This window comes from Schistocerca nitens, chromosome 11 (genome assembly GCF_023898315.1).
Source record: "Schistocerca nitens isolate TAMUIC-IGC-003100 chromosome 11, iqSchNite1.1, whole genome shotgun sequence".
Classification (NCBI taxonomy): domain Eukaryota; kingdom Metazoa; phylum Arthropoda; class Insecta; order Orthoptera; family Acrididae; genus Schistocerca; species Schistocerca nitens.
In genome coordinates this window covers 178,539,063-178,563,595 of record NC_064624.1, presented here as the reverse complement: position 1 = coordinate 178,563,595, position 24,533 = coordinate 178,539,063, and the positions used below count along the sequence as shown (strand labels likewise).

The window sequence follows — 24,533 nt, the reverse complement described above, 5'->3', positions numbered from 1 at the left end:
GAAGAATTAAAGTTTCTTAATATCAAATGCAAATTTGTATTTTGGGATTTCTTTTCTGAAGGCATTTGTCCAAAGTTTAACAGTGTAGTAGTTGAGCAATAAACAATTAAGACAAGAAGAAAATAGAAGTTTTTGAAATATGGTGCCACTGAAGAATAATAAAGATTAAATGGGCAGAACACATAACAAATGAACTGAATTGTGAGGAAAAGAAATGTATGTCACACAAGTTGATGAAAGAAGGGAACAGTTGATAGAACATATTATGAGGAATCGAGGAATCATGAATTTGCTAGTAGAGAACAGCAGGGGGATGATAGGGAGGGGCGATAAAGTTTTAGAGGGAGACCGAGGTTTGAACACAACACAGAAAGCAGTTCAAATAGGTGTCAACTGCAGTAGTTATGCAGATGAAGAGAAACGCAGAGGATAGACTAACGTGGAGAGCTGCATCAAAGTGAAAACAACAACAACGACACATCTAAGCTTAGTTTCAGTGCTTGATAGCCCGTGTTTTACACATCTTATCCTGTACCTTCAGTTAATATTGTAGCCTTGCAAAATATGACCAAAGATGCAGTTGCTGTCTAGTAAACGCTTGAATGGTAATTTCAGATACCACACCAACTAAAGTGAAAAAAGCAAAAAAAGAGTTGAACGCTGTTGGATAGAAATAACATATTTATTTACCATACAAAAAAATATTTAAATAAAGTCAGTATGTTTGAGACTGACAAATTGAAGAACCATTTGGAACAGAAGGGAGAAACTGAAAGAGTATCTCACAGGGAGTCGAAATAAGTTTTAACGAAGAAATAAATGTATTATGCCACATATTCGCTGTGCTCCATATCTCTATAGATCCAGATGAGGAACTGGAGAAAATACATACATCAAAAAAAGTTTTCCGACACCTGGTTCCCAGAACTCCTGAAGAGAGACGTTGACTGTGGATATTGTATCACAGACAGAGTTCCTTTGACTGTTCAGAGATGTTACTAAACCCATCCAAAGATGTAAACAACCATGCACGAGCACTGTCTATTTAGACGGAGGGGGTCCGACAGCCGATCAGTTCCAATCATTCCACCAGGAAGGAGGTGACGGCTCGTGTTGTCTGTAGTTCAACCGTGCCTAGACGGTCAATACCGCTGTTCAATCGCGTCCGCATTGTTACTTTGGGCCAGGAAAGGCTCTCAACAAGAGAAGTGTCTAAGAGTCTCGGAGTGAACCAAAGCGATGTACTACGGAAGTGGAGGAGATACAGAGAGACAGGAACTGTCGATGACATGCCTCGCTCAGGCCGCCCAAGGGCTACTACTGCAGTGGATGGCCGTTACCTACGGATTATGGCTCGGAGGAACCCTGACAGCAACGCCACCATGTTGAATAATGCTTTTCGTGCAGCCACAGGACGTCGTGTTACGACTCAAACTGTGCACGATAGGCAACATGATGAGCAACTTCACTCCCGACGTCCATGGCGAGGTCCACCTTTGCAACCACGACATCATGCAGCGCGGTACAGATGGACCCAACAACATGCAGAATGGACCGCTCAGGATTGGTATCACGTTCTCTTCACTGATGAGTGTCGCATATGCCTTCAACCAGACAATCGTCGGAGACGTGTTTGGAGGCAACCCAGTCAGGCTGAACGCCTTAGACACACTGTCCAGCGAGTGCAGCAAGGTGGAGGTTCCCTGCTGTTTTGGGGTGGAATTATCTGGGGCCGACGTACGCCGCTGGTGGACACGGAAGGCGCCGTAACGGCTGTACGATACGTGAATGCCATCCTCCGACAACCATGTCGGCAGCATATTGGCGAGGCATTCGTCTTCATGGACGACAACTCGTGCCCCTATCGTGCACATCTTGTGAATGCATTCCTTCAGGACAACGACGTCGCTCGACTAGAGTGGCCAGCATGTCCTCCAGACATGAACCCTATCGAACATGCCTGGGATAGACTGAAAAAGGCTGTTTATGGACCACGTGACCCACCAACCACTCTGAGGGGTAGGACAATCTGGACCAACAGTGCCCTGATGAACTTGTGAACAGTATGCCACGACGAATACAGGGGTGCATCAATGCAAGGGGAAGTGCTACTGGGTATTAGAGGTACCGGTGTGTACAGCAGTATGGACCACCACCTCTGAAGGTCTCACTGTATGGTGGTACAACATGCAATGTGTGGTTTTCATGAGCAATAAAAAGGGCGAAAATGATGTTTACGTTGATCTCTGTTCCAATTTTCTGTACAGGTTCCGGAGCTCTCGGAACCGAGGTGATGCAAAACTGTTTTTTGATGTGTGTATATAGTACAGCTGCATGATCGGACAGATAATAAGGTCACTTGAAAGGCTAGAGGAGTCTGAAAACATTTCGCATTCCATAGCTGTTACACATGTTTCCACATTTGCATACTTACATATCACAGGTTACTTGGCTTTAGGCAGAAGGTTTCCATTCTGGTGTCGTATTCATATGGAAATACTGCCTATAATTTTGTTAGGGTGGCTGTTATGGTAATACCGTGTTGTGGTACCAGTGGTACTGAAGACTATGGCGGTGAAGTCGCAATTCCGACTTCACGTTTTCGTTATTTTCACAAACTGCTGGATTAACTAAGAGGAGAACAGTTCAGAAGGAAGATTAGAAGTTTCATTAAAGACAGTGCCTACGATGGTATACTCAATGATAAAACAAAGCAGTAGGCTTTACCAGAAATATTGACTCTTAGACAATGTGTCTAATAGTGTGTTTTAAATAAGACAGTATGCCATCTTAGGCACCGTATAGCACTTAAAACACTTGATAATGGCACTTTGAAGCCGAAATCATGATCGTGTAAATGTAACACTGCAAATAAACAACAGTCCAATAGCGGTACTGACTTTAAAGAAATATGACTGTCGCCCCGCATTATGTTGTTGTTGTTGTGGTCTTCAGTCCTGAGACTGGTTTGATGCAGCTCTCCATGCTACTCTATCCTGTGCAAGCTTCTTCATCTCCCAGTACCTACTGCAACCTACATCCTTCTGAATCTGCTTAGTGTATTGATCTCTTGGTCTCCCTCTACGATTTTTACCCTCCACGCTGCCCTCCAATGCTAAATTTGTGATCCCTTGATGCCTCAAAACATGTCCTACCAACCGATCCCTTCTTCTAGTCAAGTTGTGCCACAAACTTCTCTTCTCCCCAATCCTATTCAATACCTCCTCATTAGTTACGTGATCTACCCACCTTATCTTCAGCATTCTTCTGTAGCACCACATTTCGAAAGCTTCTATTCTCTTCTTGTCCAAACTGGTTATCGTCCATGTTTCACTTCCATACATGGCTACACTCCATACAAATACTTTCAGAAACGACTTCCTGACACTTAAATCTATACTCGATGTTAACAAATTTCTCTTCTTCAGAAACGATTTCCTTGCCATTGCCAGTCTACATTTTATATCCTCTCTACTTCGACCATCATCAGTTATTTTACTCCCTAAATAGCAAAACTCCTTTACTACTTTAAGTGTCTCATTTCCTAATCTAATCCCCTCAGCATCACCCGATTTAATTTGACTACATTCCATTATCCTCGTTTTGCTTATGGAAAAATTATTAAGATTAAGTGTTTATACGTTCAAAAACTGCTTCATTGTGATTTTCGTATAAAATGGTTAAAAATAATGCAGCGTCGTGTTTATAACTTGGGTACTCTGTGGTGATCTTTACTTTTTATTGGAAGTCTCTCTATGGATACTGATCAAAGGAAATCGCTGCATGTATATCCGTATTTGCAGAGTTTTGTAACGTAGTAAATAATGACATTGTTTAAATCGCACCTCTTTTCTCTTCTTCTTCGCGGTTGCGCTCGATGCCTCTGCTCGTCTTTCTGTTTGAACATCGCAGTTGTTTTCCCTCAGCAGCCAATAGCGAGGACATCAGCAGAGCCAGCAGCAAAACTGCCACACAGCCCATCAGCCTACAAAATACCACAAACAGTACAATTCAACTACATAGGCGCCACTTTCAGAAAAGACCTAATTTTATAGTCTCGTAGTACATGTATATTTTCGAACAACATTTGACTCAGTACCACGCCAAGTACAATCGTATGACATATCAAGCGAAATTTGGGACTGGCTTGAGCATATCTTGGTAGACACGTTAGAGCATGTTGATTTGGATGGAGAATCATCGTTAGATACAGAAGTAACTTCAGGAGTGCCGCAGGGAAGTGTCTTGGGAGCCTTGCTGTTCATGTTGTATATTAATGACCTTGCGGATAAAATTAATAGCAATCTGAGGCGTTTCGCAGTTGATGCAGTTATTTAAAACGAAGTAATGTCTCAAAAACGCTGCACAGTCAGTCAGTCTGGTGCTCAGGAGATTTCAAAGTTACTTTAAATATTCAGAACTGTAATTCTGTGCACTTCACAGAACGATAAAACGTAGTATTCCATGACTGTAATATCGTCAATGGTTGTAACAATGGAGAATTGTACTGAAATGCAGGAGGATCCGCAACGAATTGACACATGGTGCAGGGAATGACAACTGAATCTCAATTTATACAAGTGTAATGTGCTGCGAATACATAGAAAGAAAGATCCTTTATCATTTAGCTACAATATAGCAGGTCAACAACTGGAAGCAGTTAATTCCATAAATTATCTGGGAGTAGGCATTAGGAGTGATTTAAAATGGAATGATCATATAAAATTAATCGTCGGTAAAGCAGATGCCAGACTGATTCATTGGAAGAACCCTAAGGAAATGCAGTCCGAAAACAAAGGAAGTAGGTTACAGCACACTTGTTCGCCCACTGCTCGAATACTGCTCACCGGTGTGGGATCCGTACCAGATAAGGTTGATAGAAGAGATAGAGAAGATCCAACGGAGAGCAGGATCATTTAGTAATCGCGGAAGCGTTACGGAGATGGTAGATAAACTCCAGTGGAAGATTCTGCAAGAGAGACGGGCTTTTGTTGAAGTTTCGAGAACATACCTTCACCGAGGAGTCAAGCAGTACATTGCCCCCTCCTAAGTATATCTCGCGAAGAGACCATGAGGATAAAATGAGAGAGATTAGAGCCCACACAGAGGCATACCGACAATCTTTCTTCCCGCGAACAAAACGAGGCTGGAATAGAAGGGAGAACCGATAGAGGTACTCAAAGTACCCTCCGCCACACACCGGCAGATGGCTTGCGGAGTACGGATGAAGATGTAGATCAAGTCACAACTGGAAAAGGCCAGATAGGTAGGTGGGTGTAGGGATGTGTAATGGAACTATCATAGGTAAGGCAGGTGGCAGACTACCAGGAAAAACATTCTCGAAAGGAGATTACTCACAGAACATTGGTGCGACTCATCCTAGACTGTTGCGCATGTCTGTGGACCGGTCCGAAATAGAACTAGCAGAGGATATTGAATGTATACCGAGAAGCCCAACACGAAAGGTAATAGCTTTGTTGGACCCACTGATGCTGAAGAAACTGAACTAGCAGACACTTGAAGATAGCGAAAACCACCCTGAGAAAGGCTGCTTACGAAGGTTCCAGAACTAAATTCTAATGCAGAATCAAAACAAAACAAAAGTAGTATAAACTCCTACGTTCGCTCCCACAGGGATAATGAAGACAAGACTGGATTACTTACAGCATGCACGAAGCAAAGGCGTTTGGACATTCATGTCCCATTCCATACGTGAATCAAATGGGAAGAACCCCTAGCGCAGTGTGAAGTAGCCTGTGCCTAGCATTTCACGGTGATCCGCCCCCCCCCCCCTTGTCATGCTCTCTCTCTCTCTGTTTCTCTCTCTCTCTCTCTCTCTCTCTCTCTGTCTCTCTCACACACACACACACACACACACACACACACACACATACAGACACAACAAACAATCACACATGCATCCTTTTCGGTTGACTTGCTCCAGACACGACCAGTATAGAAGAGACACACACATACACACACACAAAACAAACAGTCATGCATGCACCTTTTTTTCAGAGGAGTTACGCCATGCTGGGCCAGTTTCGAAGAGACATTCGCGGACGCACGCACACACACACACACACACACACACACACACACACACACACACACACAAAACAAAGTCACTCACCACCTTTTTTCAGTTGGCTTACTCCAGACAGGGCCAGTTTAGAAGACACACATGCACACACACACACACACACACACACACACACACACACACATACACACACAAAACAAAGAGTCACACATGCACCTTTTTTTCAGTTGACTTACTCCAGACAGGGCCAATTTAGAAGACACACATGCGTGCGCGCGCGCACACACACACACACACACACACACACACACACACACACACACACTCAAAACAAAGAGTCACACATGCACCTTTTTTTCAGTTGACTTAGTCCAGACAGGGCCAGTTTAGAAGACACACACGCCCACGCGCACACAACACACACACACACACACACACACTCACACAAAACAAAGAGTCACACACAGGCCTCTTTGTTCGGTTCACTGACTCGAGACCGAGCCAGCTTTGAAGGCTGCTAGGCGAGGAAGAGAGCTACCGCTATATCGCAGCTTGGGTAGTGAATGTTCGCTATAAAATGGGATGGCGAGACGCCATGTCATAGCACAGAAGAAGTACACACGGAATGACGTGCCGTACTTTAGGTGTAACTGTATACACTTAATGGCGCACTGCTAAAAGTGCAGGGAAGCTCCTTTTAAATCGATGAAAAGTAGCATTATGGCCGAATTACAAACTTCAAAGAGAAGGACAGCCACAAAATTTACAAAAGTCAGTCCAGGATGCCTGGCTACAGTTACAACTTATAGCCCTGCAGTGTCACAGACAGCTGCTTCATAAATTTCGTAACAAAATAAATCTTATAGATACGTATAAAATTTTTCCTCAAAATTTCCACGACTTCATAAGTTTGCAGCTACGATTATATTCTGTTGTGAGCAACTTTTTCCGTCAATGAAGACGACAGAGTCTACCCACACACGATCACTCACAGACTGGAGATTTAAAACTTATCTTCGATAATTTAGCAGTGCTCAGAAAGTTCTAACGGACATTGATGTTTTAGTGAAAATAAAATCAGTAGAATTTATTGACATCGAGTGTTATTATGTTTGACATGTGAATAAAATACGAGATGTGTTCAAGAAGTAAGGTGACTTTATATTTTTATGAAAAAATATTTATTTATTCATTAATATTCATGTTGGCCCCTATAAAGTAATCCCCCTCAGATACAATATACACTCCTGGAAATGGAAAAAAGAACACATTGACACCGGTGTGTCAGACCCACCATACTTGCTCCGGACACTGCGAGAGGGCTGTACAAGCAATGATCACACGCACGGCACAGCGGACACACCAGGAACCGCGGTGTTGGCCGTCGAATGGCGCTAGCTGCGCAGCATTTGTGCACCGCCGCCGTCAGTGTCAGCCAGTTTGCCGTGGCATACGGAGCTCCATCGCAGTCTTTAACACTGGTAGCATGCCGCGACAGCGTGGACGTGAACCGTATGTGCAGTTGACGGACTTTGAGCGAGGGCGTATAGTGGGCATGTGGGAGGCCGGGTGGACGTACCGACGAACTGCTCAACACGTGGGGCGTGAGGTCTCCACAGTACATCGATGTTGTCGCCAGTGGTCGGCGGAAGGTGCACGTGCCCGTCGACCTGGGACCGGACCGCAGCGACGCACGGATGCACGCCAAGACCGTAGGATCCTACGCAGTGCCGTAGGGGACCGCACCGCCACTTCCCAGCAAATTAGGGACACTGTTGCTCCTGGGGTATCGGCGAGGACCATTCGCAACCGTCTCCATGAAGCTGGGCTACGGTCCCGCACACCGTTAGGCCGTCTTCCGCTCACGCCCCAACATCGTGCAGCCCGCCTCCAGTGGTGTCGCGACAGGCGTGAATGGAGGGACGAATGGAGACGTGTCGTCTTCAGCGATGAGAGTCGCTTCTGCCTTGGTGCCAATGATGGTCGTATGCGTGTTTGGCGCCGTGCAGGTGAGCGCCACAATCAGGACAGCATACGACCGAGGCACACAGGGCCAACACCCGGCATCATGGTGTGGGGAGCGATCTCCTACACTGGCCGTACACCACTGGTGACCGTCGAGGGGACACTGAATACTGCACGGTACATCCAAACCGTCATCGAACCCATCGTTCTACCATTCCTAGACCGGCAAGGGAACTTGCTGTTCCAACAGGACAATGCACGTCCGCATGTATCCCGTGCCACCCAACGTTCTCTAGAAGGTGTAAGTCAACTACCCTGGCCAGCAAGATCTCCGGATCTGTCCCCCATTGAGCATGTTTGGGACTGGATGAAGCGTCGTCTCACGCGGTCTGCACGTCCAGCACGAACGCTGGTCCAACTGAGGCGCCAGGTGGAAATGGCATGGCAAGCCATTCCACAGGACTACATCCAGCATCTCTACGATCGTCTCCATGGGAGAATAGCAGCCTGCATTGCTGCGAAAGGTGGGTATACACTGTACTAGTGCCGACATTGTGCATGCTCTGTTGCCTGTGTCTATGTGCCTGTGGTTCTGTCAGTGTGATCATGTGATGTATCTGACCCCAGGAATGTGTCAATAAAGTTTCCCCTTCCTGGGACAATGAATTCACGGTGTTCTTATTTCAATTTCCAGGAGTGTACTTGTGCCAATGCTTTTTCTAATCCTCGACGCACTTTTCACAAGCACCATTTCGTACAGCCTTGACTACTTTCAGCGATGCAGTTTTTATTTCCTCAATCGTTGAAAATCTTCATCCTTTCATAGGTTTCTTCAGTTTCGGGAAAAGGAAAAAGTCGCAGGGGGCCAAATCGGGTGAATATAGTGCCTGAAGCATGATTGTCGTGTTGTTTTTGGCCAAAAAATCTCTCACAAGCAACGATGAATGAGCAGGTACATTGTCGTGATGCAAAAGCCACGAATTGTTTTTCGACAATTCCTGCTGTTGTTTGCGTACTGCTTCTCGTAAACGGCGCATAACGTCGAGGTAATACTCCTTATTGACCGTACGACCTTGACGGGAGAATTAATGATGCACTACGCCCCGGTAATTGAAAAAAAAAATAGTGAGCATAACTTCGACATTTGATCGAACTTGGCGTGCTTTTTCTGGGTTTGGCTCTCTGGGATGCTTCCATTGGGACGATTGGGCTTTGCTTTCGACGTCATAACCACAAACCCATGTTTCGTCGCCAGTTAGGACTCTTTTGAGCAAATCAGGATCATCGTTGACGTCATTCAAGAGCTCCTGAGCCATACTCATGCGACCGATCTTCTGATCAAAATTGAGAAGTTTTGGAACAAACTTCGCTGACACGCGTCTCATGCGCAAAACACCCGAAAAAGTTGCATGACACGAGCCGACCGACATGCCAACATCCTCAGCAATTCTCTTACGCTAATTCGACGATTTTCCAAAACAAATTTCTTCACAGCTTCGACTTTATCATCTGTTGTTGTGCTGGGTGTTAAAATTACGAACAACTTCAGTTGGAAAGACCACATAGATAATATTGTGGGGAAGGCGAGCCAAAGGTTGCGTTTCATTGGCAGGACACTTAGAAGATGCAACAAGTCCACTAAAGAGACAGCTTACACTACACTCGTTCGTCCTCTGTTAGAATATTGCTGCGCGGTGTGGGATCCTTACCAGGTGGGATTGACGGAGGACATCGAAAGGGTGCAAAAAAGGGCATCTCGTTTTGTATTATCACGTAATAGGGGAGGGAGTGTGGCAGATATGATACACGAATTGGGATGGAAGTCATTAAAGCAAAGACGTTTTTCGTCGCGGCGAGATCTATTTACGAAATTTCAGTCACCAACTTTATCTTCCGAATGCGAAAATATTTTGTTGAGCCCAACCTACATAGGTAGGAATGATCATCAAAATAAAATAAGAGAAATCAGGGCTCGAACAGAAAGGTTTAGGTGTTCGTTTTTCCCGCGCGCTCTTCGGGAGTGGAATGGTAGAGAGATAGTACAGGGTGTTTAAAAAATGACCGGTATATTTGAAACGGCAATAAAAACTAAACGAGCAGCGATAGAAATACACCGTTTGCTGCAATATGCTTGGGACAATAGTACATTTTCAGGCAGACAAACTTTCGAAATTACAGTAGTTACAATTTTCAACAACAGATGGCGCTGCGGTCTGGGAAACTCTATAGTACGATATTTTCCACATATCCACCATGCGTAGCAATAATATGGCGTAGTCTCTGAATGAAATTACCCGAAACCTTTGACAACGTGTCTGCCGGAATGGCTTCACATGCAGATGAGATGTACTGCTTCAGCTGTTCAATTGTTTCTGGATTCTGGCGGTACACCTGGTCTTTCAAGTGTCCCCACAGAAAGAAGTCACAGGGGTTCATGTCTGGCGAATAGGGAGGCCAATCCACGCCGCCTCCTGTATGTTTCGGATAGCCCAAAGCAATCACACGATCATCGAAATATTCATTCAGGAAATTGACGTCGGCCGTGCGATGTGGCCGGGCACCATCTTGCATAAACCACGAGGTGTTCGCAGTGTCGTCTAAGGCAGTTTGTACCGCCACAAATTCACGAAGAATGTCCAGATAGCGTGATGCAGTAATCGTTTCGGATCTGAAAAATGGGCCAATGATTCCTTTGGAAGAAATGGCGGCCCAGACCAGTACTTTTTGAGGATGCAGGGACGATGGGACTGCAACATGGGGCTTTTCGGTTCCCCATATGCGCCAGTTCTGTTTATTGACGAAGCCGTCCAGGTAAAAATAAGCTTCGTCAGTAAACCAAATGCTGCCCACATGCATATCGCCGTCATCAATCCTGTGCACTATATCGTTAGCGAATGTCTCTCGTGCAGCAATGGTAGCGGCGCTGAGGGGTTGCCGCGTTTGAATTTTGTATGGATAGAGGTGTAAACTCTGGCGCATGAGACGATACGTGGACGTTGGCGTCATTTGGACCGCAGCTGCAACACGGCGAACGGAATGGCGCACCCACAGAATGCGTTGTCTTCTATATCTTTCACATCACTTGCAGCGCCATCTGTTGTTGAAAATTGTAACTACTGTAATTTCGAAAGTTTGTCCGCCTGAAAATGTAATGTTGTCCCAAGCATATTGCAACAAACGGTGTATTTCTGTCGCTGCTCGTTTAGTTTTTATTGCCGTTTCAAATATACCGGTCATTTTTGAAACACCCTGTATGATTGTGGTTCGATGAACCTTCTGCCAAGCACTTAAATGTGAATTGCAGAGTAGTCATGTAGATGTAGATGTAGATGTAGATGTAAATGGGGCGTCCAGAGCGAGGTTCGTCATTGGCATCTTCTCGGCCACCTTGGAAGAGAGCTTTTACCACTTGCAAAGAATTTTTTTTTACTTAGAGCAGACTCACTGTATGTCACTGTCAACATTTGAAGTGTTTTGGAGCACTTCATTCCATTTTTCACACAAAATTTGATGCAAATTCTTTGCTCCACTTTTTATAATAATCGAAAATCGCCGAGCACACTAAAACACATCTAATCTTTTTAACTCTCAAAAACAAACCAAGTATGCTGTACACTTGAAACTGTGATCATATGTGCGGGACATGTGTACCAACATAACAAATAACATCGATAATCGAATGTACGTTGCCCGCGTAATTTGAAAAGTCACCCATCTTCTTGAACAGCCATCGCAGTAACGTTATACAAGTCGACGACAATTAAAACTTCATCCGAAAACGACATACGTCACACGATAATTCGTAAGAATTATCAGGTCTTTACATCACACAATGAATCAAGTTAGACAGAACAAGAGAAATCGGGCTTTGTGGATGCATACTTTTTTAAGTAAGCAGAATTCTTCTAAAACTTTAACTCGGCACTTGCGCTGGATACTTATCTGTTTCCAGAATTTTATGAGAATGCATAAATACGATTTCTAATATGTCATTCAAGCAATTGGTCCTAGAATTGCTGCAGCCATTACAAATATGAGAGAGTGTTTACGAGCTGCAACCAGACTGGTGATCATCATGAGGTTTTTAGCTGCTGGTGATTCATACAGAATTTAAGGTACCTCTATAAAGTTCATTATTCGTAAACAAACCTTATTGTGTCAGATGTATGCAACGCTTTGTTAGACGGACTGAGAGTTTTCATTGTTGAGCTGACTGTGTAAATCATGGAATACTTCTAGATAAGCTCAAGTATTGTGGTGTGAATGGGACAGGGCTCAAATGGGTTAAATCATACCTAACTGGAAGAGTGCAGAAAGTTGAAATAAGCAGTTCACATAATATGCAAAAAAACTGGTGATTTCTCAAACTGGGGAACAAGTTTCTTAATATATATTAATGACTTGCCATTCTATATTCACAAAGATGCAAAGCTGGTACTTCTTGCCGATGGTACAAGTATAGCTATCACATCCAACAGACAAGAATTAACTGGTGAAATTGTAAACGATGTTTTTCAGAAAATCATTAAGTGGTTCTCTGCAAATGGGCTCTCATTAAACTTTGACAAAACACAGTACATACAGTCCCACACAGTAAATGGAATGACACCATTAATAAATATAGACTTCGATCAGAAATCGGTAGGTAAGGTAGAATATTCAAAATTTCTAGGTGTATGCATTGGTGAGGGGTTGAACTGGAAAAAACACACTGAGGATCTGCTGAAACGTTTGAGTTCAGCTACTTATGCTATTAGGGTCATTGCAAATTTCGGCGATATACATCCGAGTAAATTAGCTTACCACGCCTATTTTCATTCTCAGCTTTCGTATGGCATCATATTCTGGGGTAACTCATCATTGAGTAAAAGAGTGTTCATTGCCCAAAAGCGTGTAATCAGAATAATTGCTGGAGCTCATCCAAGATCATGCTGCAGACACTTATTTAAAGAGCTAGAGATCTTCACTGTAGCCTCACAATATATATATTCATTTATGAAATTTGTTATTAACAATCCGAACGAATTCAAAAGTAATAGCAGTGTACATGGCTACAACACTAGGAGAAAGGATGATCTTCACTACTCAAGGTTAAATCTAACTTTGGCTCAGAAGGGGGTAAATTATGCTGCCACAAAAGTCTTTGGTCACTTCCCTTAGCATCAAAACTCTGACAGATAGCCATATAACATTTAAAAGGAAATTAAAAGAATTTCTTAATGGCAACTCCTTCTACCCATTAGATGAATTTTTGGATATAGTAAGTGGGTAATTTCCCCAAACCCCACAAAAAAATATTAAGTGTAATGTAATATCTTGTATAGACACCTTCTATTAACCTGACACATTCCACATCATTACGAAGTGTTCATCAGCACACAGCACTGCTTACACTATCGATTTCCGCTCCAGATACGTCTCAAAATAATACGAGGGGCGTTTGAAAAGTTCGTGCAAAGTCCGAGAGATGGCACCACCGGCGCGTATCGAAGTCTTGTTTAATTAGCAGCGTCTTTGGAAAGAACGCACACCAAGTTCCAGCCATATTGGTCTATTTCTTTGTGTTTGCCACTCGTGTGAATCAAGGAAATCGAGTGATTGTCAAAAAATGGACGAAAAAGAATTTCGTGTAGTGATAAAATATTACTCTATGACAGACAAAATGCCTCAGGAGACTAAAGAGAAGCTTGATAAACATTATGGTGACTCTGCGCCTACGATTAGAACAGTTAATAAATGGTTTCCAAATTTTCGGAATGACCCTATGGGCACAAGTGATGCTGAACGTTCTGGACGCCCTGTGGAGGTTACGACTGCAGAAATCATTCATAAAATCCGTGATAGGGTGATGGATGGCAGAAGAGTTAAGGTGCGTGAGATTGCTAGTACTGTGGGCATCTCGAATGAACGGGTACATAATATTTTGCATAAACATTTTGACATGAGAAAGCTATGCGCAGAATGAGTTCTGCGATTGCTCACGCTTGGCCAAAAACGGAATCGTATCAAGTGTTGCAAGGATGGTTTCCAGCTGTTCAAGGTCTGCAGGTTGTGGTCGTGCGGTAGCGTTCTCGCTTCCCACGCCCGGGTTCCCGGGTTCGATTCCCGGCGGGGTCAGGGATTTTCCCTGCCTCGTGATGACTGGGTGTTGTGTGCTGTCCTTAGGTTAGTTAGGTTTAAGTAGTTCTAAGTTCTAGGGGACTGTTGACCATAGATGTTAAGTCCCATAGTGCTCAGAGCCATTTGAACCATTTTTTTGCAGCTGTTCAGGAAGAATCTGCAGGACTTTAAGCATCGTTTCGTCGCTGTGGATGAAACATGAAAAGGCGAAGACCATTCCTTCAGCCGGAAAGGTTGTGGCGACTGTCGTTTGGAATTCGTGAGGGATAATCCTCATCGACTATCTGGAAAAGGGTAAAACTATTTATTACAAGTGCATATTATTCATCGTTATTGGACCGCCTGAAAACCGAGCTGCAAGAAAAACGGCGGTGATTTGACCGCAAAAAAGTCCTTTTCCATCACGACAATGCACCAGCGCACACCTCAGCAGTTGTGGAGGCAAAATTAATGGAAATAGGATTCCATCTCGTTTCAGATCCCCCCTATTCTCCAGACTTGGCTCCATCAGACTACTTTCCCAATTTGAAGAAATGGCTGGTAGGCCAAAGATTTTATTCAGACTAATAGCAGCAACTAATAGCTACTTTCAGAATGAGATTTTCACTCTGCAGCGGAGTGTGCGCTGATATGAAACTTCCTGGCAGATTAAAACTGTGTGCTGGACCGAGACTCGAACTGGGGACCTTTGCCTTTCGCGGGCAAGTGCTCTACCAACTGAGCTACCCAAGCACGACTCACGCCCCGTCCTCACAGCTTTGCTTCTGCCAGTACCTCGTCTCCTACCTTCCAAACTTTACAGAAGCTCTCCTACGAACCTTGCAGAACTAGCACTCCTGAAAGAAAGGATATTGCGGAGACATGGCTTAGCCACAGCCTGGGGGATGTTTCCAGAATGAGATTTTCACTCTGCAGCGGAGTGTGCGCTGATATGAAACTTCCTGGCAGATTAAAACTGTGTGCCAGACTTGGACAATTCCTATTTTACAGAAGGGATGAACAAATTAGAACAGCATAGGACGAAGTGTATAAGTCTAAAAGGAGACTATGTCGAAAAATAAAAAAGGTTTACCCCGAACACGTAAGTAGTTTTTATTTTTGCACGGACTTTTCAAACACTTCCCGTATGAGACCAACGTCATCAAATGCAAACCATGTGAATGAAGAGCTAATTGCGCTTCAGCTCCTCCTACATAACTTTTCTCCTCGCACGCAAAATGTATTCGCACTCTCCAATAAGGACAACCATCAGTTATATAATGGAATGACGACAATGAAAATTTGTACAGTTCTGGGATCCTAGTCCGGATTTCCCGCTTATCGTGGGCGGTCGCCTTACCATTAGTCTATCCGAGCACGACCCACGGCCAGACCCAAACTTCCATATGTCGCCAGCTATTTGTCTACAACCTGTACTCGTACACGCATGATGTCCATATCGCAACTGCGAGTACATTTCATGTATTTCATAACAGATGTCGTTGCCGCAGTGCACACATGTCCGAAGGAATATTGCGTTGTGCATCTTCACAACCCAGGCATTGCAATATCGTCCTGATCAGCCGACACTGGGCAAGTGACATTCAGTTAAAATGTCTCCCTGTACAGGTATATACGAGGGTCACTCCAAAAGAAATGCACACTATTTTTGTAAAAACACAGTTTTCGTTCTGCATGTGTGAAAGTTTTACAGTGTGTAGATACATCCCTCCCGCTTGTTTTCAAACTTAGTTCAACCAGTTCCCGTGAGTGGCGCCATCACAGCATGTCTTCAAGATGGCTGCTACACTTGACGTTCGTCAGAAGCAACGTGTGCATTGTGGGAGGAAGGTTAATTGGCCCCCATTTTATCGATGGCAATCTAAATGGTGCATTCTATGCTGATTTCCTACGTCATGTAATACCGATGTTACTACAAGATGTTTCACTGCTTGACAGAATGGCGATGTACTTCCAACCTGATGGATGTCTGGCACATAGCTTGCGTGCGGTTGAAGCGGTATTGAATAGCATATTTCAAGACAGGTGGATTGGTCGTCGAAGCACCATACCGTTGACACAATGCCAGAAACGTTGGAAATTCTAAAATATTAAACTGTTTAATGTTTATCTTTAATATAGCTATACCGTACTATAAATAATCAACTAATGACGTCTAATAAAGTTGAGCTACAATCATTCATGTAACCACACACATCAAAAAAAGTTTTGCATCACCCCGGTACCCAGAACTCCTGAACATAGACGTTGACTGTGGATATTGTATCACAGAACAAGTCTCTTTGACTGTTCAGAGATGTCACTAAACCCTCCTAAAGATGTAAACAACCATGCATGACCAGCACCTATTAGACGGAGGGGGTCCGACAAGCGATCAGTCCACGAAGGAGATACACGACTCGTGTTGTATGTTGGTAAAATGTCATGTGACTAGGGCCTCCAGTCAGGTAGACCGTTCGCCAGGTGCCAGTCTTTCGATTCGACGCCACTTCGGCAACTTGCGCGTTGATTTTCTGTAGGTTAACCATGCCTAGACAGTCAATACCGCGGTTCGATCGCGTCCTCATTGTTACATTGTGCCAGGAAGGGCTCTCAACAAGGGAGGTGTCCAGGAGTCTGGGAGTGAACAAAAGCGATGTTGTTCGGATATGGAGGAGCTACAGAGAGACAGGAACTGTCGATGCCTCGCTCAGGCCGCCCAAGGGCTACTACTGCAGTGGATGACCGCTACCTACGGATTATGGCTCGGTGGAACCCTGACAGCAACGCCACCATGTTGAATAATGCTTTTCGTGCAGCCACAGGACGTCGTGTTACGACTCAAACTGTGCCCAATAGGCTGCATGATGCGCAACTTCAGTCCCGACGTCCATGGTGAGGTCCATCTTTGCAACCACGACACTGTGCAGCGTGGTACAGATTGGCGTGACGTTCTCTTCACCGATGAGTCTCGCATATGCTTTCAACCAGACAATTGTTCAAGACGTGTTTGGAGACAACTCGGTCAGGCTGAGCGCCTTAGACACACTGTCCAGCGGGTGCAGCAAGGTGGAGGTTCCCTGCTGTTTTGGGATGGTACTATGCGGGGTCGACGTTTGCTGCTGGTGGCCATGGAAGGCGCCGTAACGGCTGTATGATACGCGAATGCCTTCCTCCGACCGATAGTGCAGTCATAATGCAACATATTGGCGAGGCATTCGTCTTCATGGACGGCAATTCCCGCCCCCATAGTGCACATCTTGTTACCCTCGTTCGACTGGAGTGGCCAGCGTGTTCTTTCGAACATGGCTGGGATAATTCCAGAATGAGATTTTCACTCTGCAGCGGAGTGTGCGCTGATATGAAACTTCCTGGCAGATTAAAACTGTGTGCCCGACCGAGACTCGAACTCGGGACCTTTGCCTTTCGCGGGCAAGTGCTCTACCACCTGAGCTACCGAAGCACGACTCACGCCCGGTACTCACAGCTTTACTTCTGCCAGTACCTCGTCTCCTACCTTCCAAACTTTACAGAAGCTCTTCTGCGAACCATGCAGAACTAGCACTCCTGAAAGAAAGGATATAGCGGAGACATGGCTTAGCCACAGCCGGGGGGATGTTTCCAGAATGAGATTTTCACTCTGCAGCGGAGTGTGCGCTGATATGAATTTTCCTGGCAGAAGAGCTACTGTAAAGTTTGGAAGGTAGGAGACGAGATACTGGCAGAAGTAAAGCTGTGAGTACCGGGCGTGAGTCGTGCTTCGGTAGCTCAGTTGGTAGAGCACTTGCCGGCGAAAGGCAAAGGTTCCGAGTTCGAGTCTCGGTCGGGCACACAGTTTTAATCTGCCAGGAAGTTTCATGGCTGGGATAGATTGAAAAGGGCTGCTTATGGACGACGTGACCCACCAAGCACTTTGAGGGATCTACACCTATCGTCGTTGAGGAGTGGTACAATCTGGACCAACAGTGCCTTGATGAACTTGTGGATAGTATGCCACGACAAATACAGGCATATATCAAAGCAAAAGGACGTGCTACTGGGTATTAGAGGTACCGGTGTTTACAGCAATCTGGACCAAGACCTCTGAAGCTCTCGCTGTGTGGTGGTTCAACATACAATGTTCACGAGCAATGGAAAGGGCGGAAATGATGTTTAATTTGATCTCTATTCCAACAGGTTCCGGAACCGAGGTGACGCAAAACTCTTTTTAATGTGTGTATTTAACAAATGAAATATCTTATAATAACCTACTACACATGGTGACAACTGGTACTGAGGTCACATCCTGCAGGTATCAAATACAGGCATTCGATTCCGTAACTATGGAGAAGGGTTCGGTTTGAAGAAGACTAGGAACAGCACACGTAAAGGAAATGAGTGGAATCTGGTACTGCGGAGAAAATTCAAATGCAACGGAGAGCTGCTATTAGATTTCATAAGGAATGTCGATGAATATACCCTAGCACTTACAAGGGAACCTCCCCATCGCACCCCCCTCAGATTTAGTTATAAGCTGGCACAGTGGATAGGACGTGAAAAACTGAACGCAGATGAATCGAGAAAACAGGAAGAAGTTGTGTGGAACTGTGAAAAAAATGAGCAAAATATACAAACTGAGTAGTCCATGCGCAAGATATGCAACATCGAGGATACTGTAAGCTCAGGAGCGCCGTGGTTAGCATGGGCAGCTCAGGAACAAGAGGTTCTTGGTTCAAGTCTTCCCTCGAGTGAAAGTTTTACTTTCTTTATTTTCGCAAAGTTATGATCTGTCCGTTCGTTCATTGACGTCTCTGTTCACTGTAATAAATTTAGTGTCTGTGTTTTGCGACCGCACCGCAAAACCGTGCGATTAGTACACGAAAGGACGTGCCTCTCCAATGGGAACCGAAAACATTTGATGGCAAGGTCATTCGTCAACCGATTCCTCCAGAGGAAAACACGTCTGATATGTTCTATACGACACTGGTGACGGCATGTGCGTCACATGACAGGAATATGTCGTCGACCCACATAACTTGTACACTTGACGAATGGGAAAAAGGATTCTTCTACCTTGCCCGATTTAGGTTTTCTTGTGGATGTGATAATCACTCCCAAAATGTGATGAAAACATAAGAGTTTGTCACATAAACTGCAACAAATGAATGCAACAGCTTCACAGTCGCACAGTTTTCCCTGTGCTCTGTCAAAACATATGTTTTTAACGTTTTCAAATTTTTCCGGGTGTAGACCGTGAAACCCCGCGTATTCCCAAGCAAATCTGAACATGTCCTGGAATTTTGGAGAGAGAAATGATTATGTGTGAGTGCCTGAAATTTGATAGTTGTCTGAAAATAAAAAAATATATTTTTCACTTGAGATAAGACTTGAACCAAGGACCACCCTAACCACGAGACCACGGCGCTCCTGAGTTCAAATTGCCTCGATATTGCCTGTGTTACGCATGGACTACTCAGTTTGTATATTTTGCTTATTTTTTTCTTAGTTCCACACAACTTCTTCCTCTTTTCTCGATTGATCTGTGTTCAGTTTTTCAAGGCCTATCCACTGTGTCAACCTATAACTAAATCTGAGGGGGGTGCGATGGGGAGGTTCCCTTGTTAGAAGGAGAAGTGCCGTTACTTCTGTTTTCGTGGTATCCTTGGTAAGGTAGTTGCTGCGCCCACCGACAGATCGCGCAACGGTCGCTTGTGGCTGGGTGAAGTACATTCTGACAGTGCACTCGTTAAGACATATTTAGAATTGTTCTTGTATTTAGTTGTTTCGTGATGTTAAAGAATTTGTTAATTAAAAGTGACAGTAGAGTAATATTTCCATGTGTGTTTGTAGGGTTTTTCCGCAAAACTAATCCCGAGAATTTTAGCGGCAGAAAAAACACGGTAATATTCACGAGAGATATGAATACCGCAATGTATCAGATGAGTTCAACTCTAGAATACCAAATAACTCACTTCACAAACATTCCCCTTCATACAAAATATTAACTAACTTTTACGAAATCATCTGCTCAGAAAACAACACATTTTCTCAAACAGAAGAATGGAATCGCTGTCACACTGAAGGATACACTAGGAGTTTTTCCGTATTTATGGTCCAAAGATTTTAAGTACATAATGACAGGAAAAATCAGCCAAGACCCTCTGGAACGTCATTCTGGAATAAGTTGTGACACCATCCATCAACTGTAGATTTTCTGCAAGTACATAAGTTAGAGTGCGTGTATGCCCTGTTAGGATGGCTGTATCTGCAGCCGCAAACTGTGACCCGAGTTTAATGCGTCTGTGTGCTAAAGAAACGGAGGACAAAATTAAGGACAAAACGGTGATAGGGGACTGTAGGGTACATTGTCAAAAAGCTTAATAAACAGAGCAGCTGTGTGAATTGTGCTCAAGCCTTGTGAATAAAAATCCATCTGACACAAAAGTTTCAACTTTCATCGGCATGAAGGACCACGGCTCAATAAATACGCCTTCTTATTTGACTTATTCGTCCGAAAGCGTTTTCTACACACTTTTACAAGTTGAAGTAGTTCGTGGAAAGAAACTGTCTTCCATCTCAATCTATGTGTGGTATATTTTATGAGTGTTTAATCAGCGCTAGCGAAATTGTTTTTGGAACATGCGATTTAGGATGTTGTTGGAACATAAACTTGAGCCGGCCGAAGTGGCCGTGCGGTTAAAGGCGCTGCAGTCTGGAACTGCAAGACCGCTACGGTCGCAGGTTCGAATCCTGCCTCGGGCATGGATGTTTGTGATGTCCTTAGGTTAGTTAGGTTTAACTAGTTCTAAGTTCTAGGGGACTAATAACCTCAGCAGTTGAGTCCCATAGTGCTCAGAACCATTTGAACCATCATAAACTTGACCTTGGCGGTAAATTAATTTTCCATTTCTTTCGCACGAAAGAAATCAGCAAAGATCTCTTGTCAGCGAAGACTGCTAAGTCATTACGCAAGCTTTCCAGTTTCTGGCAACTAACAGCTACAAATTATACGGGTGAGTTTATATTATCTTTTATCTCCTATACAGGGTGATTCAAAAAGAATACCACAACTTTAGGAATTTAAAACTCTGCAACGACAAAAGGCAGAGCTAAGCACTATCTGTCGGCGAATTAAGGGAGCTATAAAGTTTCATTTAGTTGTACATTTGTTCGCTTGAGGCGCTGTTGACTAGGCGTCAGCGTCAGTTGATGCTAAGATGGCGACCGCTCAACAGAAAGCTTTTTGTGTTATTGAGTACGACAGAAGTGAATCGACGACAGTTGTTCAGCGTGCATTTCGAACGAAGTGTGGTGTTAAACCTCCTGATAGGTGGTGTATTAAACGTTGGTATAAACAGTTTACAGAGAATGGGTGTTTGTGCAAAGGGAAAAGTTCTGGACGGCCGAGAACGAGTGACAGAGCACTTCATCACTGGCCTCCAAGAGGCCCTGATCTTACCCCCTGTGATTTTTTCTTATGGGGGTATGTTAAGGATATGGTGTTTCGGCCACCTCTCCCAGCCACCATTGATGATTTGAAACGAGAAATAACAGCATCTATCCAAACTGTTACGCCTGATATGCTACAGAGAGTGTGGAACGAGTTGGAGTATCGGGTTGATATTGCTCGTTTGTCTGGAGGGGGCCATATTGAACATCTCTGAACTTGTTTTTGAGTGAAAAAAAAACCTTTTTAAATACTCTTTGTAATGATGTATAACAGAAGGTTATATTATGTTTCTTTCATTAAATACACATTTTTAAAGTTGTGGTATTCTTTTTGAATCACCCTGTATTTTAGTCTTTATTATTGATTGGTATCGGCCTCTATATATGATTTTTTGCATGTTAAGCTGTTTTTCGACATATTTGCGTAGGCTTCCGCGGCCAGAGTCAGTAGGCATAAAAGTTTTCTGGGTTTGGTACCGCGTCGTAATGTAAAAACTACTGCTGCTGGAGAAAAGCCAACGTTTCGGCCACGATTGCAGCGGCTCACAAAGCTTTGCCGTCCTGCCGGCACATTAGATCGTTTCCTACAAGCGACAATGTCCTATGGTGTGTAACAGCACACGCTTTTACAGCACAACTGCGATAACTTTGATTCTACCCGGCGTGTCAAGATGAAAGCTGAATCACATTTTAAGTTTTTGCCTGCAATAATACAACTGAAATTCGCATCAAATTCCGTGCATTAGTTTTTGCGTGGTGAGCGTACAGATACACTCCTGGAAATGGAAAAAAGAACACATTGACACCGGTGTGTCAGACCCACCATACTTGCTCCGGACACTGCGAGAGGGCTGTACAAGCAATGATCACACGCACGGCACAGCGGACACACCAGGAACCGCGGTGTTGGCCGTCGAATGGCGCTAGCTACGCAGCATTTGTGCACCGCCTCCGTCAGTGTCAGCCAGTTTGCCGTGGCATACGGAGCTCCATCGCAGTCTTTAACACTGGTAGCATGCCGCGACAGCGTGGACGTGAACCGTATGTGCAGTTGACGGACTTTGAGCGAGGGCGTATAGTGGGCATGCGGGAGGCCGGATGGACGTACCGCCGAATTGCTCAACACGTGGGGCGTGAGGTCTCCACAGTACATCGATGTTGTCGCCAGTGGTCGGCGGAAGGTGCACGTGCCCGTCGACCTGGGACCGGACCGCAGCGACGCACGGATGCACGCCAAGACCGTAGGATCCTACGCAGTGCCGTAGGGGACCGCACCGCCACTTCCCAGCAAATTAGGGACACTGTTGCTCCTGGGGTATCGGCGAGGACCCTTCGCAACCGTCTCCATGAAGCTGGGCTACGGTCCCGCACACCGTTAGGCCGTCTTCCGCTCACGCCCCAACATCGTGCAGCCCGCCTCCAGTGGTGTCGCGACAGGCGTGAATGGAGGGAGGAATGGAGACGTGTCGTCTTCAGCGATGAGAGTCGCTTCTGCCTTGGTGCCAATGATGGTCGTATGCGTGTTTGGCGCCGTGCAGGTGAGCGCCACAATCAGGACTGCATACGACCGAGGCACACAGGGCCAACACCCGGCATCATGGTGTGGGGAGCGATCTCCTACACTGGCCGTACACCACTGGTGATCGTCGAGGGGACACTGAATAGTGCACGGTACATCCAAACCGTCATCGAACCCATCGTTCTACCATTCCTAGACCGGCAAGGGAACTTGCTGTCCCAACAGGACAATGCACGTCCGCATGTATCCGGTGCCACCCAACGTGCTCTAGAAGGTGTAAGTCAACTACCCTGGCCAGCAAGATCTCCGGATCTGTCCCCCATTGAGCATGTTTGGGACTGGATGAAGCGTCGTCTCACGCGGTCTGCACGTCCAGCACGAACGCTGGTCCAACTGAGGCGCCAGGTGGAAATGGCATGGCAAGCCGTTCCACAGGACTACATCCAGCATCTCTACGATCGTCTCCATGGGAGAATAGCAGCCTGCATTGCTGCGAAAGGTGGATATACACTGTACTAGTGCCGACATTGTGCATGCTCTGTTGCCTGTGTCTATGTGCCTGTGGTTCTGTCAGTGTGATCATGTGATGTATCTTGACCCCAGGAATGTGTCAATAAAGTTTCCCCTTCCTGGGACAATGAATTCACGGTGTTCTTATTTCAATTTCCAGGAGTGTATATACACAAAAGTTCTAAAAATAATTTTTTCTCTTCGATAGGTGATATAAAAAACACCGTCATATTCAAACTTGCTGGCAGATAAAAACTGTGTGCCCGAGTTCGAGTCTCGGTCCGGCACACAGTTTTTATCTGCCGATAAAAACTGTGTGCCCGAGTTCGAGTCTCGGTCCGGCACACAGTTTTTATCTGCCAGCAAGTTTCATATCAGCGCACACTCCGCTGTAGAGTGAAAATCTCATACCGTCATATTCAGTTTTCTTAAATATTCCCTTCGTTCAGACATCTACAAGTTACAATTTTACCATATGTGTAAATCCACAGTGCTGTAGAAACCACTGAATGTATCATTCAAAGAGTACCGGCTTATATGCAGCAGAGCCATGTCCAATATTGAATTACTTTCGCTGCCAATGTCTTGAGTAGCTGGGTGGACGCCAATCACCATCCTTCGAAAAATTGTTAGAGGGAACACTTCCTTTGAACTGTAAAGCTGACAATATTAATGTGAAGTACAGACTCAAGAGCTATACCATTCTTCAGCGCTACGGATTTGTAAATTGAAAATTATTAACCCGTTATTAAAATAACTGTTTAACCAATTACCTGTGTTCGTGCTTCACGCTTTACCATTAAGAGGATACAGTGGAGTGGGGTATTGCAACGTCCTAATGCTTTACCATAAATGTTCATCACAGATGGTCAAACCTGCGCACTTTCAAAATTATCGCTCAAATTTTGACGCAAAATCGATTGCAAGGTTATTATTTCACCAGTATTATGTTTTCCTCTTTAAAATATG

The 24,533-nt window shown here is 44.7% G+C and overlaps 1 protein-coding gene across 1 annotated transcript in view; it reads right to left on the bottom strand.

Annotated features, from left to right (window-relative positions):
* Nucleotides 1-24,179, bottom strand: part of LOC126212754 (low choriolytic enzyme-like) — an 80,068-nt gene extending 55,889 nt beyond the window's left edge. Inside the window, exons 1-2 of the mRNA XM_049940162.1 lie at nucleotides 24,037-24,179; nucleotides 3,846-3,985 (exon numbers count right to left, since the gene is read on the bottom strand). Of these exons, the coding sequence (XP_049796119.1) occupies nucleotides 3,846-3,985; nucleotides 24,037-24,179 (283 nt within the window). The remainder of the gene's footprint in view (nucleotides 1-3,845; nucleotides 3,986-24,036) is intronic.
* Nucleotides 24,180-24,533: the final 354 nt, after the last annotated feature.